This window comes from Ascaphus truei, unplaced genomic scaffold, assembly GCF_040206685.1.
Source record: "Ascaphus truei isolate aAscTru1 unplaced genomic scaffold, aAscTru1.hap1 HAP1_SCAFFOLD_446, whole genome shotgun sequence".
Taxonomy (NCBI): Eukaryota; Metazoa; Chordata; class Amphibia; order Anura; family Ascaphidae; genus Ascaphus; species Ascaphus truei.
This window is the reverse complement of record NW_027456777.1, coordinates 70,560-87,245: the sequence shown is the minus strand read 5'-3', so window position 1 is coordinate 87,245 and position 16,686 is coordinate 70,560. Positions and strand designations below refer to the sequence as shown.

The window sequence follows — 16,686 nt, the reverse complement described above, 5'->3', positions numbered from 1 at the left end:
CATAATACTTCAAATGGCATATAATATTAAAAAACTGACTGATAACAAAATTAATGAAGTCAATACAGTTAATACAATTCATACACAAAAATAAAAATAAAAATGATCTCACAACAGAATAAAATTATCACACAACAGTAGCATGGAATAGGTTAAGAATCCTTCAAAAAAGCTGCAAGATCAAACTCAATATTGAGGCCTAGGGGGGTCAGAGTTTTGAGTGTGTAAATCCAATAGCTTTCTCTTTTAGAGACTGTATTCAACTTGTGTCCCCCACGCCAACTACTTTTAGGATTATCAATCCCTACACAGATTAAGCCTTCTGGACTCTGGTCATGGTGTTGTCTGAAATGATTTGAGACACTATGTGTCTCGAGACCCCTCCTGATATTATAAACGTGTTCAGCGAACCGTCGTTTGAGGGGTCTCCCCGTGCGACCCACATATTGTAGGCCACACGGATATTCCAGTAAATAGACACAGAAGCTTGTTTTGCAATTAATGAAGGTTTTTATACCAAAACTTTTTCCTGTTAAATTAGATTTAAAAGTCTTAGTTTTTCTACTATGTTTGCATCCAATACAATTGGTGCATGTGTAGTAGCCTTTGAGATCATTTAACCATGTGACATGGCGATCTCTCAGGCCGTCTATCGGACAACTAGGAGACAGGGAGGATTTTAAATTTCTTGCTCTTTTGAAAACGATTTTCGGTTTATTGGGGAGGATGCTCTTTAGAATTGGATCTCTTTGGAGAATACTCCAATGTTTAATCAGCGTCTTAGATATAGTTGGAGCTATACCACTATACTGAGTGATGAAATACGGAAATTGGGCCTGAGTGTTATCTGCTATCCGCTTTTTCCCACAAAGCAAGGATGCTCTGTCGATCTTATTGACCTCTGTAATGGCAAGATCCAATTCCTGATTTTTATATTCCCGTTCTATAAATTTAGTTTTCAACTCCCTAACCTGTTGTTGATAAACAGAATTTTCCGAACAATTCCTCTTTATTCTAAGTGCTTGTCCCTTGGGAATGTTACGCAGCCAATTGGGATGGTGATGGCTTGATGCCAATAGGTATGTGTTGGCATCTACTTCTTTATGGAAGGTTTTAGTGTGGATGATGCCATTCACTACATATAGGGAAAGGTCGAGGAAGTTTATAGAAGTCCTATTCTGACTAAACGTAGATTTCAGATTCTGCGTATTGGTATTCAGATACAACTTGAATTCTTCAAGTTCGTCTAATGACCCCCTCCAGACACACAGCACATCGTCGATATATCTCTTCCAGAGCACCAGGTTTGCACCAAATGTGTTGGAGGACCTGATATGGCCTCCTCCCAAATGGACATAAACAAGTTGGCATAACTAGGTGCAAACCTGGTGCCCATGGCAGTGCCGCATGTCTGGAGGAAAAACTTATGGTCATAGCTGAAAAAATTATGCGTCAGAATAAATCTGATTCCATCCAGAATAAAATGTTTCAATTTCTCATCTACTCCAACATCCTGTTCTAAAACTCTTCTAATTGCATCCAGTCCCATCTGATGGTCGATGACCGTATACAACGAGACCACATCGCAGGTGACCCAACAGAAATCTTCCCCCCAGGTCATGTCCTGTACGAGATTTAATACCTGCGACGTGTCTCTTATATATGATGGGACCTGTACTACGTACTTTTGAAGTAGATGGTCTAGGAATTGGGAAAGGTTAGAGGTAAGGGAATGGATCCCAGATATTATCGGGCGGCCGGGGGGGTCTGGTGAGGCTCTTGTGGATTTTCGGGATGAAGTAAAATAAAGGGATTCTAGGTTGTTCAATCGTTAGAAATTCCATTTCCCTAGTACTAATAATATCATCCCGAAGACCCTGATCCAAAAGAGCTGCCATTTCCTCTAAAAGAATCAGTTGGATTAGACTCTAATTCTTGGTAGGTGGCATTGTCCCCCAAAATTCTGAGTGACTCCTCCCTGTAATATGAGGAATTCATCACCACAACTCCTCCCCCTTTGTCTGCCGCTTTAATTACTATCTGGGAATTCGACTCAAGGGATTTGACTGCCCCCTTTTCTTCCTTACTCAGGTTTTGTTTACGGCACCTGAAGTCAGTGCTAGCTTCTTCTAGGTCCGAAATAACCATTTCGGCGAAGGTGTCCACAAAGTTGCCCTTCATACCTTTAGGGTAAAAGGTGGACGGCTTTTTAAATGGAGTGAGGGATGGTTTTTTCACCAATGGGTTCACATTAGGCAATATAACTGATCTACTCACTGCGTCCTTAAGATAGTATTTTTTGAGGGAAATTTTCCTCAAAAACCTGTGGACATCAACAAAGATGTTAAACATGTTGGGTCCACTTACTGGGGCAAAATTCAAACCTCGAGATAACACATCTAGTTCTACTTGTTTTAGGTCTGTATCACTAATATTGAACACATTGCTCTTTACCAGTCCCTCCCTTGGTTTAGCCTTCTTTTTTCCCTTTCTCTTCCTTGTACCTCCTCTTTTCCCTCGAATTCTTCTAATCTTGGCCTTTTCTTTTCTACCCTTACTGGCTCCTGCCTGTCTATTTGGGCCCTTGTGTCCCTCCACTGTTCCCGCATTGGTGCTCTGCCCTGGCGCTGTTCTAAAAAAGAATTCTGATTTTGATTATTTGTCTCATGGTTACCTCTATGGGTTCTCTCAATTGGTGACCTTTCACGATAATGGTGACCCTCACGTGTTCTATCAACCGGGGATCTATCCCTATAGTTGTATCCTATGTGGCGTTGCTCCTCTGGGAAATTTCTATGCTCTCTTGGGTCCCCCTGATCTTGCTTATTGGATTTCTTTTTGCCCTTCCCAGGGTTAGAAATAGGCTTGCTGTCTTTTTTTAACTGTTCTCCTTTCCTTTCTACTGTTGTATCCTCCATCTTTTCACTCCTGGTAGAATCTATCCTATCTCTAGGTATACCAGATGGTTGGGTTGACTCATACCCTCCCGCTTCTACTTCAACAATTGTTATTATTTTTTCTGTTTTCCAATTCCTCTGTCTGTTTTCGTCATAGTCTTTCTTGTCTCTGATAAATTTTTTATGCTTAGTCAATTTCACCTCTTTTTCAACTTTATCAATTCTCAAAGATGTTTTATCTTCTAGGCTTTTGTACTCTGGAAGCTCTATGAAGGGTTCCAATTGTTCTTTAATTGAATTTATTTGCCCATCCAGAGCCTCCAGTGTAGCTGCCCTATGCTTGATAAGGTGTAGCATGAGATTGACTGAGCATGTGTCTAATATACAGTTCCATTCTTTCAGGAATTCCTCATCGTCGTAATCAGATGTCGGTGGTTTTAGGACTCTAAGCCCTCTGGGAATCCTCTTATTCTCAAGATACTGTATGAGAGTAAAGATTTCCCAGATCTGCCTCATCTCCTGCGTCAGTAATTTTTCTAATTTAGAAAACTGAGTGTCCAAACTTTCCTTATCTGTTTCCATAAGGTCATTGGTATCATTGAAAAAAAACTGCTAGGGTCTGCCCTCTCAGTGCTCTATTAGTGAATAGTGCCATTAAATGTGTGGTTTACTGCTGAGGGGTTAAGGAACAAAAAATGGGCAAAACAAAAAGAAATAGCCCCTCCAAAAGCGCTGACCTACACTGTGAACTAATAATAGTGCAAAAGAATTAAATATGCTTGTGCAATATTAAGGTGATAAATGATGTGATGTGAAACAAGCAGCTAGGGAACAATAAATAACAGATAATTACAAATCTGATAACAAACAATGCACACACAAAATATAATAAAATAATTTAAGGCACCCCTAACTAAGCTCCAACATCCCCTGTCGAAGTGACCACGAGTCACGAAACGCGTAGGGAGGAGGAGCTTAGTTCTTTGGGCCGTCCCAGCATCCGTAGTCTCTACGCGAGGAGAGTTCCCTGCATCACTGACATCACACGCCCAGTCGACAGCGTGTCTGTGTGCAGTGATCCTCTCTGTCGCGCAACCAAGAACTTGCAAGCTGCGGACGGCATTCGTGAGAAATATAGCCATTTGTTGTGCCATGTGAGTGTGGTTTTTAATTGCTTTTTAGAGTATTAAAGGTCGTTTCATACTACACTTTATTGTGCCTATTCCTAATTACATATCCGTGGGGGTGTTGTACCGAAGCTACCACCGACGCCATTGCGGATTGAGGTCTATCCCAGCAAGCCATCTCCACGTGGGGTTCGTGAGAGGAGCTGAGGAGAAGGGGAGCCATTACAGATTCTCTCCAATGAACATACAGGCGTCCACTATGTGAGTAGGATTCTTCATAGCTATAGATAGGGTTTTGATTGTAGAAATACGCTGCGCAATCAGGTGTGTCTGTCATCTGTTATTTCAGACGGTGTGTTAATCCACAATAAGGACATCTTCCCATCTGGAACATCTTTACCAAAGCCCATCATCCATCTCAAAGACCAGAGACTGTCTTTAAGATCACGGTATCTTGGACTTATTAGCGCTGGGGACTTTATATTTTGTGTGTGCATTGTTTGTTATCAGATTTGGAATTATCTGTTATTTATTGTTCCCTAGCTGCTTGTTTCACATCACATCATTTATCACCTTAATATTGCACTAGCATATTTAATTCTTTTGCACTATTATTAGTTCACAGTGTAGGTCAGCGCTTTTGGAGGGGCTATTTCTTTTTGTTTTGCCCTGTCTTCAGTTGTTGTTTGTTTGTGGGTCTTTCTGCCGTACGTTTTGTCTTCACACGTGAAATGCATGCTGGATCGGGTTGAGATCAGGTGATTGACTCGGCCATTGCAGAATATTCCACTTCTTTGCCTTAAAAAACTCCTGGGTTGCTTTCGCAGTATGTTTTGGGTCATTGTCCATCTGTAAAATGAAGCACCGTCCAAACAACTTCGCTGAATCTGAGCAGACAATATATCCCTATACCCTTCAGAATTCATCCGGCTGCTTCTGTCTTCTGTCACATCATCAAGAAACACTAGTGACCCAGTGCCACTGGAAGCCATGCATGCCCATGCCATCACACTGCCTCCACCGTGTTTTACAGATGATGTGGTTTTCTTCGGATTATGAGCCGTTCCAAGCCTTCTCCATACTTTTTTCTTCCCATCATTCTGGCACAGGTTGATCTTGGTTTCATCTGTCCAAAGAATGCTGTTCCAGAACTGGGCTGGCTTTTTTAGATATTTTTTGGCAAAGTCTAATCTGGCCTTTCTATTCTTGAGGTTTATGAATGGTTTGCACCTTGTGGTGAACCCTCTGTATTTGCTCTCGTGTAGTCTTCTCTTTATGGTAGACTTGGATAATGGTATGCCTACCTCCTGGAGAGTGTTCTTCACTTGGCTGGATGTTGTGAAGGGGTTTTTCTTTACCATGGAAAGGATCCTACGATCATCCCCCACTGTTGTCTTCCGTGGACGTCCAGGCCTTTCTGTGTTGCAGATCTCACCAGTGCGTTTTTTTTTCTCTGAATGTACCAAACTGTTGATTTGGCCACTCCTAATGTTCCTGCTATCTCCCTGATGGATTTTTTTTTTTTTTTGCAGCCTAAGGATGCCCTGTTTCACTTGCATTGAGAGCTCCTTTGACCGCATGTTGTGGGTTCATAGCAACAGCTTCCAAATGCGAATTCCACACATGGAATCAACTCCAGACCTTTTACCTGCTTAATTGATGATGAAATAACGAAGGAATAGCCCACACCTGTCCATGAAACAGCTTTTGAGTCAATTGTCCAATTACTTTTGGTCCCTTGAAAAAGAGGGGGCTACATATTAAAGAGATGTAATTCCTAAACCCTTCCTCCAATTTGGATGTGAATACCCTCAAATAAAAGCTGATATACTGCACTTTAAGCCCATATTCATTATTTAACTGTAACTTGAATTTATTTTCTAACACTGACGAAATAATAAAACTTGTATCAGTGTCCAATTATTTCCGGACCTAACTGTATATTCCCCTTATCAAGATTCAAATTGTTCTTTGCCTAGGTAGTTGTGTTTACATTTATTATATGTATATTATTACATTATTATATTATTTGGTGTTACAGTTTATTTAATTTAAATAATTTTATTCTCTCCACATCCTATCCATTTTTAAATTTGATGCTTTTTCATTACATTTTTATTGTCCTTATGAGTCTATTTAAGTTTATTGTTATTATATTCTTTATTGTGTCCTTTTGCTGGATTTCTCCCCCCACAGTTATACAGCCTTCTTTCCGTGGTTACATTTTCCCCGGACTGTTTTGTTCCCATGGTACGTTTCTACCTGGGATACAGGTAGGCAGTGTTTCCGGATGGGAGTGCCTACAACGTGACACTCTCTAGACCAGTGATTCCCAACCAGGGTCCCGTGGAACCCTGGGGCTCCTTGAAGCAGTCTCAGGGGTTCCTCCTATTGACCACAGCCCCCCTCCCCCTGGGGGTGGAGTTTTTTGGTATGTATTTTGTAGGGTGGATTGAGTGAGAGTGGGGTAATTGACGGAAGGTAGGAGTGAGAGTAAGCGAGTGAGAGGGGGGGCAGGAGGGAGTGAGTGAGGAAAAGAGTGAGACGCAGGCGATAAATACATGCGAGGCGTGAGGGTGGGAGAGTGACTGAGTGAGACGGATGGGAAGAGAAATACATGGGTAGAGGGTGAGAAATAGAGGTGTCTTGTGAGGTGTGAAATTTTGTGATTTACCCCAATCGAACCTATTATGTCAGCCAGATAGGGGTTCCCCGAGATTTTTCGAAATACTTCAAGGGTTCCTTCAAATAAAAAAGGTTGGGTTACACTGCTCTAGACAGTGTTTCCGACGGGAGTGCCTATAACGTGACACTCTCTAGACTCAGGAAACCACTCTTTGATAAAGCGCCCACGGCGAGAAACGCGTTGGAGGTTTCTCTTTTAACTTAGGCTGTGTCTCAGTAACTCTTTTTTATTTTTTCTACTTTTGCCTCCAGTTCTTCTTTTCTGCAGTGCTCCTTTTTTTCTTTGTTTTGAATGTGAGAGGAGAAGCAAAGAGAGGAGTCAAATATTACACCAAGGCCGCGTGCTTGGGAAATTATATGAATAGTATTTGTGACTGACAAAATATGACACAAATGGAGCAGTTTAGTTTGTGGGTCTTATGGCAGAAGATTACATGGGCAGTGTAGTCGTTGCATCACTTAGATTGTAAGCTCTCATGGGCAGGGATTTCCGTTCCTATTGTCTGATTTTTTTTGTTGAACTTACTGTATTATAATTCCCTGTACTGTATTGTTTCTGCTGTAAAGCGCTGAGTACACTGCGGGCCATATATAAATAAAGATACACATACATGGGCATCTACAGTATCTTTACACTATAGGTTGCTGTCTGGTTTAGTTGATATTATTAACGCACTAATATGATAGACCAGGAGTTCCTTAACTTTACTTCTCATGGGCATTTTAATGTTAATTATTTGGAGGATGTACATGTATCCTTAAATAATGCATACAGTAATAAATACAAGTTATATATGTATCAATGATTTCACTGTGAGAGCTGCTACAAATACATTTCAGGTCTTCGGGACCACCACCACAGTCATTAGGGGCCACTGGATGGTCCATGGGCCACAATTTTAAATCCCTGGGTGAAGAGAATATTTTGTTAATTATGTCAAAGCGTAGAAATAAAATCAATGAGTCAAGGGTTCAAAGTAACAGGTGAGTTTATCTGTACCAAGGCACAATTGGGAGACAAGAATTCAAAGAAAGAACTCAGGCCTCTGAAGACATATTGCTTAGTATCACATTTTTATACATTTCAAAATGAGTAATACACCCCTTAAGGGGGCTGGTTTAGAGATAAATGATGATATGATGACATGCAAAAATATATTTGTTGATACCTAAATATGCTGCATACGCTATATTCTTATCGATAATTTACCATAATGTGGACCTCTTAACCTTGTGACATAAGGGAGTTACTGTGTTTAGCCCTGTATGTGTACTGTAGATAACAACTACTCTATGGTCAGCAGGAATATCTTAAGACAGGAGAAATTGCTTACGAATGCTATTTCAATTCTTGCCTGCCTTGTAGGAATTATACAAGGGCGAGTTATATCTAGGAGCGATACTCTGCAGAATCAATCATTCACAGTTCATACACGAATGAAACAAATTGGCATACATACAAACATACGGTTAGGCCAAAATGGAGGTGATGATAGCCACACACATTATCTCAATCTTCACAATTATGTATTGGTGAAATAAATTCTTCAGTGTTTTGGATTTGTAATTTGCGTTCAGCAATTTTGATTTACAGATTAAAAACATTTTTTCTATCTTTTTTGTTTACTTCTGTTAGAGAACGGCCTGAATGAGGAACAGAACTTGAGCTCTGATACATCCAGAAGCTGTCTGACTCCTCGCAGCCCAGAAGTGCCAAAAAACAATGATTCCGGCCACATTTTAGACACATACAAGGAACCAGTGCCACATGATGGTGACTTTACAGACCTTGTACAGCACACAGCGGAGGTGGACTCTAAATATGGGTCCAGCAAAAGGTATGGGAGAGATTTAAGAAGCCGTGGTGCCCAGCCTTTTCTCTGTTGTCAGTGTGGCAAAAGCTTCTCACTGGACAGGGACCTGCTCACACACCATTGTGTCCCCACTAGGGAGCAAACCTTTACATGTACAGATGGTGGGAGCAGTTTCTCACTGAAGGGGAAACTTCTTTCACACCAGATGATTCAGACAGCAGTGACTCCTTATACTTGTACAGTGTGTGGGAAACAGTTAGGTACTAAGAGGACCCTCCTCATTCACCAGAGGGTTCATACAGGGGAGAAACCATTCCCATGTACAGAGTGTGGGAAACATTTCACAGTTAAGAGCAGTCTCCACAGACACCAGATGACTCATACAGGGGAGAAACCATTCACATGTGTAGAGTGTAGTAAAAGCTTTTCTACAAAGGTGAAGCTCCTCATCCATGAGCGGATTCATACAGGAGAAAAACCATTCACATGTACAGAGTGTGGGAAACAATTTAGTATTAAGAGCAATCTCCTCATACACCAGATGACTCATACAGGAGAAAAACCATTCCCATGTACAGTGTGTAGTAAAAGCTTTTCTCGGAAGACAGATCTCTGCAAGCATGAGCGGATTCATACAGGGGAGAAACCGTTCACATGTGCAGAGTGTAGTAAAAGCTTTTCTCGGAAGACAGAGCTCCTCATCCATGAGCGGATTCATACAGGAGAGAAACCATTCACATGTACAGAGTGTGGGAAACAATTCGCAGTTAAGAGCAGTTTCTGCATACACCAGAGGGTTCATACAGGAGAGAAACCATTCACATGTGCAGAGTGTGGGAAACAATTCAGTATTAAGGGCCACCTCATCAGACACACGATGACTCATACAGGGGAGAAACCATTCACATGTGCAGAGTGTAGTAAAAGCTTTTCTACAAAGATGAAGCTCCTCAACCATGAGCGGATTCATACAGGTGAGAAACCATTCCCATGTTCAGAGTGTGGGAAACAATTCAGTATTAAGGACCAACTCCTCAGACACACGATGACTCATACAGGGGATAAACCATTCACATGTGCAGAGTGTAGTAAAAGCTTTTCTCAGAAGACAGAGCTCCTCAACCATGAGCGGATTCATACAGGGGAGAAACCGTTCACATGTGCAGAGTGTAGTAAAAGCTTTTCTCGGAAGACAGAGCTCCTCAACCATGAGCGGATTCATACAGGTGAGAAACCATTCCCATGTTCAGAGTGTGGGAAACAATTCAGTACTAAGAGCCACCTCCTCAGACACACGATGACTCATACAGGGGAGAAACCATTCAAATGTGCAGAGTGTAGTAAAAGCTTTTCTCAGAAGACAGAGCTCCTCAACCATGAGCGGATTCATACAGGGGAGAAACCATTCACATGTACAGAGTGTGGGAAACAATTCACAGTTAAGAGCAGTCTCCTCATACACCAGATGACTCATACAGGGGAGAAACCATTCACATGTGCAGAGTGTGGGAAACAATTCAGTATTAAGAAAAGCCTCCTCTGTCACCAGTTTACTCATACTGGAGAGAAACCATTCACATGTACAGAGTGTGGGAAACAATTCAGTACTAAGAGAAACCTCTTCAGACACCAGATGACTCATACAGGGGAGAAACCATTCACATGTACAGAGTGTGGGAAACAATTCACAGTTAAGAGCAGTCTCCTCATACACCAGATGACTCATACAGGGGAGAAACCATTCACATGTACATAGTGTGGGGAAAGCTTTTCACAGAGGATCAGCCTCTTTACACACATGAGGATTCATACTTGAGATAAAATATGTAATTGTTCAAAGTAGCGTTGGGCAATATACCAGTAGCATAGTAATACTGGTGCCACCATCCATGTCACCCTGGTGTGCACGCACCCCTCCCAGAAAAGAGGAGAAGCCCTAAATCCCTCCCCGTTGCTGCACGCATAGCGGGATGTGCACAGGAGTCCCGGGTGAACGCGCTTGCGCAGTAGCAACCCGTGGGCTCCCGGTGATCCCCACAGTGGGCGTGGCCCGAGGGAGGGGGAGGGACAGAGAGAAAGGAAGAGAGGAGAAAAGAAGAAAATAAAGGAGGGGAGGAAGGAGGGAGGGAAAGAAAAAGAATAGGACAAAAAATGAGGGGGCACATAAGCACCCGCATGAAAAACATCACCGGACCAATCAGGGAAGGATCCCTTACAGTACCAGTAAGTAAATTACAATAAACTTTATTAAGAAAATACATAATGACGAACACACTTACACAACAGTAATTCCTGTCTGTGATATATGAAAGAAATCATAATATCAAAGAGGGAATAATCTGTATATAAAAACATAACTTTAAGTATGTATACTATAATGCCTAGAACCAAATACCTAGTTCACAGCACATTCATGCAGGACATGTTGGGAAAGATCAATATAGGATTTTAGTAAATAAATGATCACGTACATATCCAATTGCATGAATGTGAGGAAAAAACAAATACAAACGTGACATGGCTTAGATGCAGATGGTAAATAATACATATATATACACATCTATAAATTTGTTTTATTGTATTTAATCTACTCGATTGAATGTTTAAAAAAAATATCAATAAACTGAGTAATACAAACCATAAGTCCAAGGGTACTGTTTTAAGGATATACCATAAGGTAAGTATAAATGCCCATTTTCAAATTTGTCTTTCAGAATATTTAGAATCATTTATTGATCCTTTTTCTCTTTTTCTTTTTGCTATACTGACAAATTATCATGAACTCTCTAATTTTGACATTATGAAGTTTTTGATTAAGGAAACGGATATGGTGAAATAACAAAAATGTACACGGTTACCACAACATAATTGGAGGAAGGAAAGGGAAGAGAAATTCGGTAATCACAGGGCAGGGAAATATTGGATTGGTTGATCCTATGTCTAAATCTAAATCAATGTGTACTCACAAGGTGAAGCAGAGAGTACCCATATAAATATGTATAGGATCACAAATTCCCACACGTGCATGCTGCGTTCCTCCACTCGCTCTGAACGCCTCTGGAGGAAATCTCACTCTCGCTGACTTCCTTCACTACAAATTTATGCTATCCTGTTTCAACTCTGCCCTCTCACAAGCTAAACAAGCCTACTTTTCTTCACTAATTAACATGCACAATTCTAACCCATACCGACTGTTCCCTGTCTTTGATGCTCTACTCAAACCACCCTCATATGCCTCTCCTTTCTCCATCTCCGCTCAGGACTTTGCTGACTATTTTAAGGAAAAGGTGGAATCCATACGTCAGAACATCCCCTTTGTTTCTTCCTCCCATCCTACACCTCTTCCTAACTCTCTTCCTGCCTTCCTTGACTCTTTTTCCACTGTCTCAGAGGAGGATGTGTCGCTGTTGATCGTCTTTTCTCCCTCTACCACTTGCTCTCTTGACCCCATTCCCTCCCATCTCCTAAAACCTCTTGGTCCTACTATAATCCCTACGCTCACACACATTTTTAACTCCTCCCTCTGCTCTGGAACCTTTCCATCCTCCTTCAAACATGCAACAGTTATACCATTACTCAAAAACAGCAAGCTTGACCCTACCTGTCTTTCTAACTATCGACCTGTCTCCCTCCTGCCTTTTGCCTCCAAACTCCTTGTCTTGTATTCGCTCGCTTGCTCCACTTTGTCAACACCCATTCTCTCATAGACCCTCTACAATCTGGCTTCCGCACTGCTCACCGTGGACCACCCCCTTCTGCTTCACATTCTCCATACTCTTGGTATTCGGAACAAAGCTCTATCCTGGATCTCATCCTACCTCTCCCATCGTACTTTCAGTGTCTCTTCTGCTAACACCTCCTCCTCCTCTATTGATCTCTCTGTGGGGGTACCCCATGGCTCTGTACTAGGACCTCTTCTCTTTTCTCTGTACACACTCTCCCTAGGTGACCTAATAACATCTTTTGGGTTTAATTATCACCCCTATTCTGACGACACACATATACTTTTCAACACCCGACCTTACACCTGCTGTACAAACCAAAGTTTCTGAATGTCTCTCTGCTATATAATCCTGGATGGCCCTCTGTCGCCTTAAACTCAACATGGCTAAAACAGAGCTCCTCATACTTCCTCCCAAACCTGGCCCTACTACCTCCTTCCATATTACTGTTGGAACTACGATCATTCACCCAGCAGCCAAGCACGCTGCCTAGGGGTCACACTCGATTCCTCTCTCACATTCGCCCCTCACATTCAAAACATTTCTAAAACTTGTCGCTTTCTCCTCCGCAATATAACTAAGATACGCCCTTTCCTCTGTTGCTCGACTGCTAAAACTCTGACTCAGGCCCTCATTCTCTCCCGTCTTGATTACTGTAACCTCCTGCTGTCCGGCCTTCCTGCCTCTCACCGGTCTCCCCTACAATCTATCATAAACGCTGCTGCCAGAATCACTGTACTCTTTCCTAGATCTGTCTCCGCATCTCCCCTCCTGAAATCCCTCTCCTGGCTTCCGATCAAATCCCGCATCTCACACTCCATTCTTCTCCTCACTTTTAAAGCTTTTCACTCTTCTGCCCCTCCTTACATCTCAGCCCTAATTACTCATTATGCACCATCCAGACTCTTGCGTTCTTCTCAAGGATGTCTTCTTTCTACCCCCTTTGTATCTAAAGCCCTCTCCCACCTTAAACCTTTTTCACTGACTGACCCACACCACTGGAATGCCCTTCCCCTCAATACCCAACTAGCACCCTCTCTATCCACCTTTAAGCCCCACCTTAAGACACACTTCCTTAAAGAAGCGTATGAATAGCACTGTGGATAATACTGGCTGCAGACGCACTTACCAGAATTCCCTCCTACTGTCTCTGTACGTTCTCCCTACCTACCAATTTGGAAACGCGTTAGAGTGGTTGCCTGATGTTTGCTGCTAGCGATCAATAAAGTTTTTTTAGACATCCATGCGTTGGCTGCTGAAGTTGCTGTGATCCGCGGACCACCTTACCTCTTTACCTACCAATTAGACTGTAAGCTCCTCGGAGCAGGGACACCTCTTCCTTAATGTTACTTTTATGCCAGTAGCACTTACTCCCATGACCTGTTATTTATATTATCTGTTATTTATTTGATTACCACGTGTATTACTACTGTGAAGCGCTATGTACATTAATGGCGTTATATAAATAAAGACATACAATACAATGACCATATGAATAACTAGAATCCATACATATAGATTTAATTCTCTAAAAAGGGACCCAAGTCCCAATCTGAGTTCAACCCAAAAGGAACTCACGTCTTCATGGTGAATATCCAAAATATTTCTCGGCGGTCTAAAGCATTAACCCTGTTGCCGCCTCTGGTGGACTGTGGTCCATGTTCTATTCCTGAAAAGGAAAAGGCCCCCACACCTCCAGAGCTACAACAGGAAAAATGATTTGACACGGATGAGTCATATCGCCCCTCTCTATGAGTCGCACATGTTCCATAATTCTTGTTTTTAAAGCTCTAATTGTGCGACCCACATATTGTTTGCCACAGCGACAGGTCAGCAGATAGACCACAAAGCGCGTATTACAATTAATGAACGCTCTGGCTCCATACTGCCGACCTGTCGCTGTGGATGAGAAACTAGAACCAATGTTCATGTATTTGCAAATTTTGCAATTGGAACATCTAAAACTTCCTGCTGGAAATGATGAGCAGGTTGTATGATACAAAATTAGAAATTGTCTTTGCCCCCCCCCCCCGCCCCCTCCTTTCTTCCTTCCTCCTCTCCTCTCTTCCTTTCTCTCTTTCCCTCCCCCTCCCTCGGGCCGCGCTCACTGCGGGGATCACGGGGAGCCCACGGGTTGCTACTGCACAAGCGCGTTCACACGGGGCTCCTGTGTACATCCCGCTATGCGCGTGGCAACGGGGAGGGATTTAGGGCTTCTCTCTTCTGGGAGGGGTGCGTGCGCACCAGGGTGACATAGATGGTGGCACCAACGGGCGCGCGTGAGTGTGGCGCGCTCCCCTGCCCCTTAGACACGCTCCATGGCTACCATGGTGATGAAGCCCTTGCTGGCTCTGCGCAAGCGCGTCTCAGCTCGGGTTTACTTCTCTCTGCTGGCCCAGGATTGCATGTGGGAGGCGGGGGCTGCGTGTGGGGGTGCGTGTGCGCGCTCTGGTGACCCCACACCAGAATCTCATCAGCCAGATTACAGGGAGGATCCCAGATATGGTTCAGGATTGGTAAGCCAATTATTTTGTACTCTTTAAATATGTTAATGATGATAGGATGTGTATGCCTTGATAAAGTGCTCTGTGTAGCATGAAACATGTTGGTAGGGTAATGCCGTGCCTTTTTTCCTTCCATGACTATTAAATCTTTTTATGGATAACGCACTTTCCTCCTAATTCTCTTTTTTGGATGATTCCGGTTGTGCTCTGCCATTTCTCTCTTCTACTGCAATCAGTGATTCTATAGACTATGCACAGTATCTCAGCTCCTCCTCGTGGGGAAAGAATGGGTTAAATACACTGGGCTCCATGTTACGTTTGCACAGACACAGTGTAAAAAATAGATTTTTTTTGTCTAAAAAACTCGCCATCAACAAAACTAACACTGGACGCATAGTCCTTAATTCACAGACCTGCGCTGATATGCAAATGTCACTCCACCCTAACTCCTCCAACTCGCGCCACATATCCCTCATCTCATCGCAGACAGACACACCCAAAAGGGGACGCAGACACACCAGAAAATAGCGCAACTTGGATTATTACAAGGCCATTCAAGACAGTATAGATAGGTCTACTCCATCTGACTTCTATGAGTATATCGCTACAGTACCCATTCTATGAAAAATCCCAAAAAGGCTGGAAGAATTCCATTCTCCAAAAGTTAAGCATGGATGATTGCTTTATTAGAATAGCACGTCCCGGCAAGAGGGGCTGGTACTGGGCACTACAAACGTCGTGGATGGGTATGTTTGATAATTGCAACTTTCAAAGGAGAAAGAGATTGAATAGACCTTTCCCAACCGATCACTCAGATCTGCTCCTACCCGAGTACCTGCCCCCACCTTTAGTACGTGTCCCTATACCATTACTAGTATGGACCAACCAACTCCAAAAATGAGATGAAGAAGATTGTATATTTGGAAGCAGATTGGTGAAAGGTAAAAAATAGTATATGCCAGCTTTGTTCCTTTCAGGGACTGAAAAGGTTAAAGCAATATGTGTCAGCTTTATTTTTCTCAGGGACCAAAATGGTTAAATATCTTAGCTTTGTTAGTTTTGGACAAGCTGTTTTAGTGTGTCTTATACACGGGAAGTAAGACAACTGAACCTTCTGTGACCCCATGAACTTTATTTTTCCACTAGTAAATGTTTCATTTCTCAGGGAAGATATTTCCAGATGGAATATGTAATCTTAAATGTCTATTCTATATGTATGAATTTAGCTTGTGACTGCAGATGTATAGAACTGATAACGTTTTTTTCCTGCTTGCTTTTCTGTATAAATATACAGCTTGTCCAATTATTAAACAGATGTAGGAACCAGCAGACTTTTGTGTTCTCTCAGTTCTTACCTCTCTGAGCTCGCGCCATCTCCGAGACCAAGAATATATCAGTGCCTTGGTGAAATCTCCCCGGGTCGGGTGTGTTGTTGCCTGCCCTAGGTCTCATCAGTTGGATCAGACCTAACAATTTGGTGTCAGTAGTGGGATTGCACAGGACAACGTGAGTAAAACTTATTTTTATTGTTTCTCACCTTTCCTCTGTGAATCTAAATTTTATAGGGCAGAAGAATCGAGGGTTTTCAAATTCCAACAAGGTCTTTCTGTCGTCCATATAAATATCCAGAGCCTGCTGCACAAAGTGGATGAACTAAGAGCATGGTGCCTTATGCATAAACCCAAATCCATCATTCTCACAGAAACATGGCTAACCCCTAAAACTCCCGATGCAAATATTGCCATTCAGGGATACTCCATTTCTAGGAGAGATAGGTCAAAGAGAGGAGGAGGGGTGTTATTTTATATTGGAGACACCTTACAATTTACACTGTTAAATTGCCCCCCAAGCCCACCCTCTTTTGAAATCCTAGTTGGCAGAACCTGCCTCCCCTTTTCTAAGCCCATCTTGCTTGCTGGCATCTAAAGCCCCTCTAC

General features: G+C 42.5%; 1 protein-coding gene across 1 annotated transcript in view; it reads left to right on the top strand.

Moving 5' to 3' along the window:
• Positions 1-16,040, top strand: part of LOC142484861 (uncharacterized) — a 61,031-nt gene extending 44,991 nt beyond the window's left edge. Inside the window, exon 7 of the mRNA XM_075584092.1 lies at positions 8,346-16,040. Within this exon, the coding sequence (XP_075440207.1) occupies positions 8,346-10,279 (1,934 nt within the window). The 3' untranslated portion in view covers positions 10,280-16,040. The remainder of the gene's footprint in view (positions 1-8,345) is intronic.
• Positions 16,041-16,686: the final 646 nt, after the last annotated feature.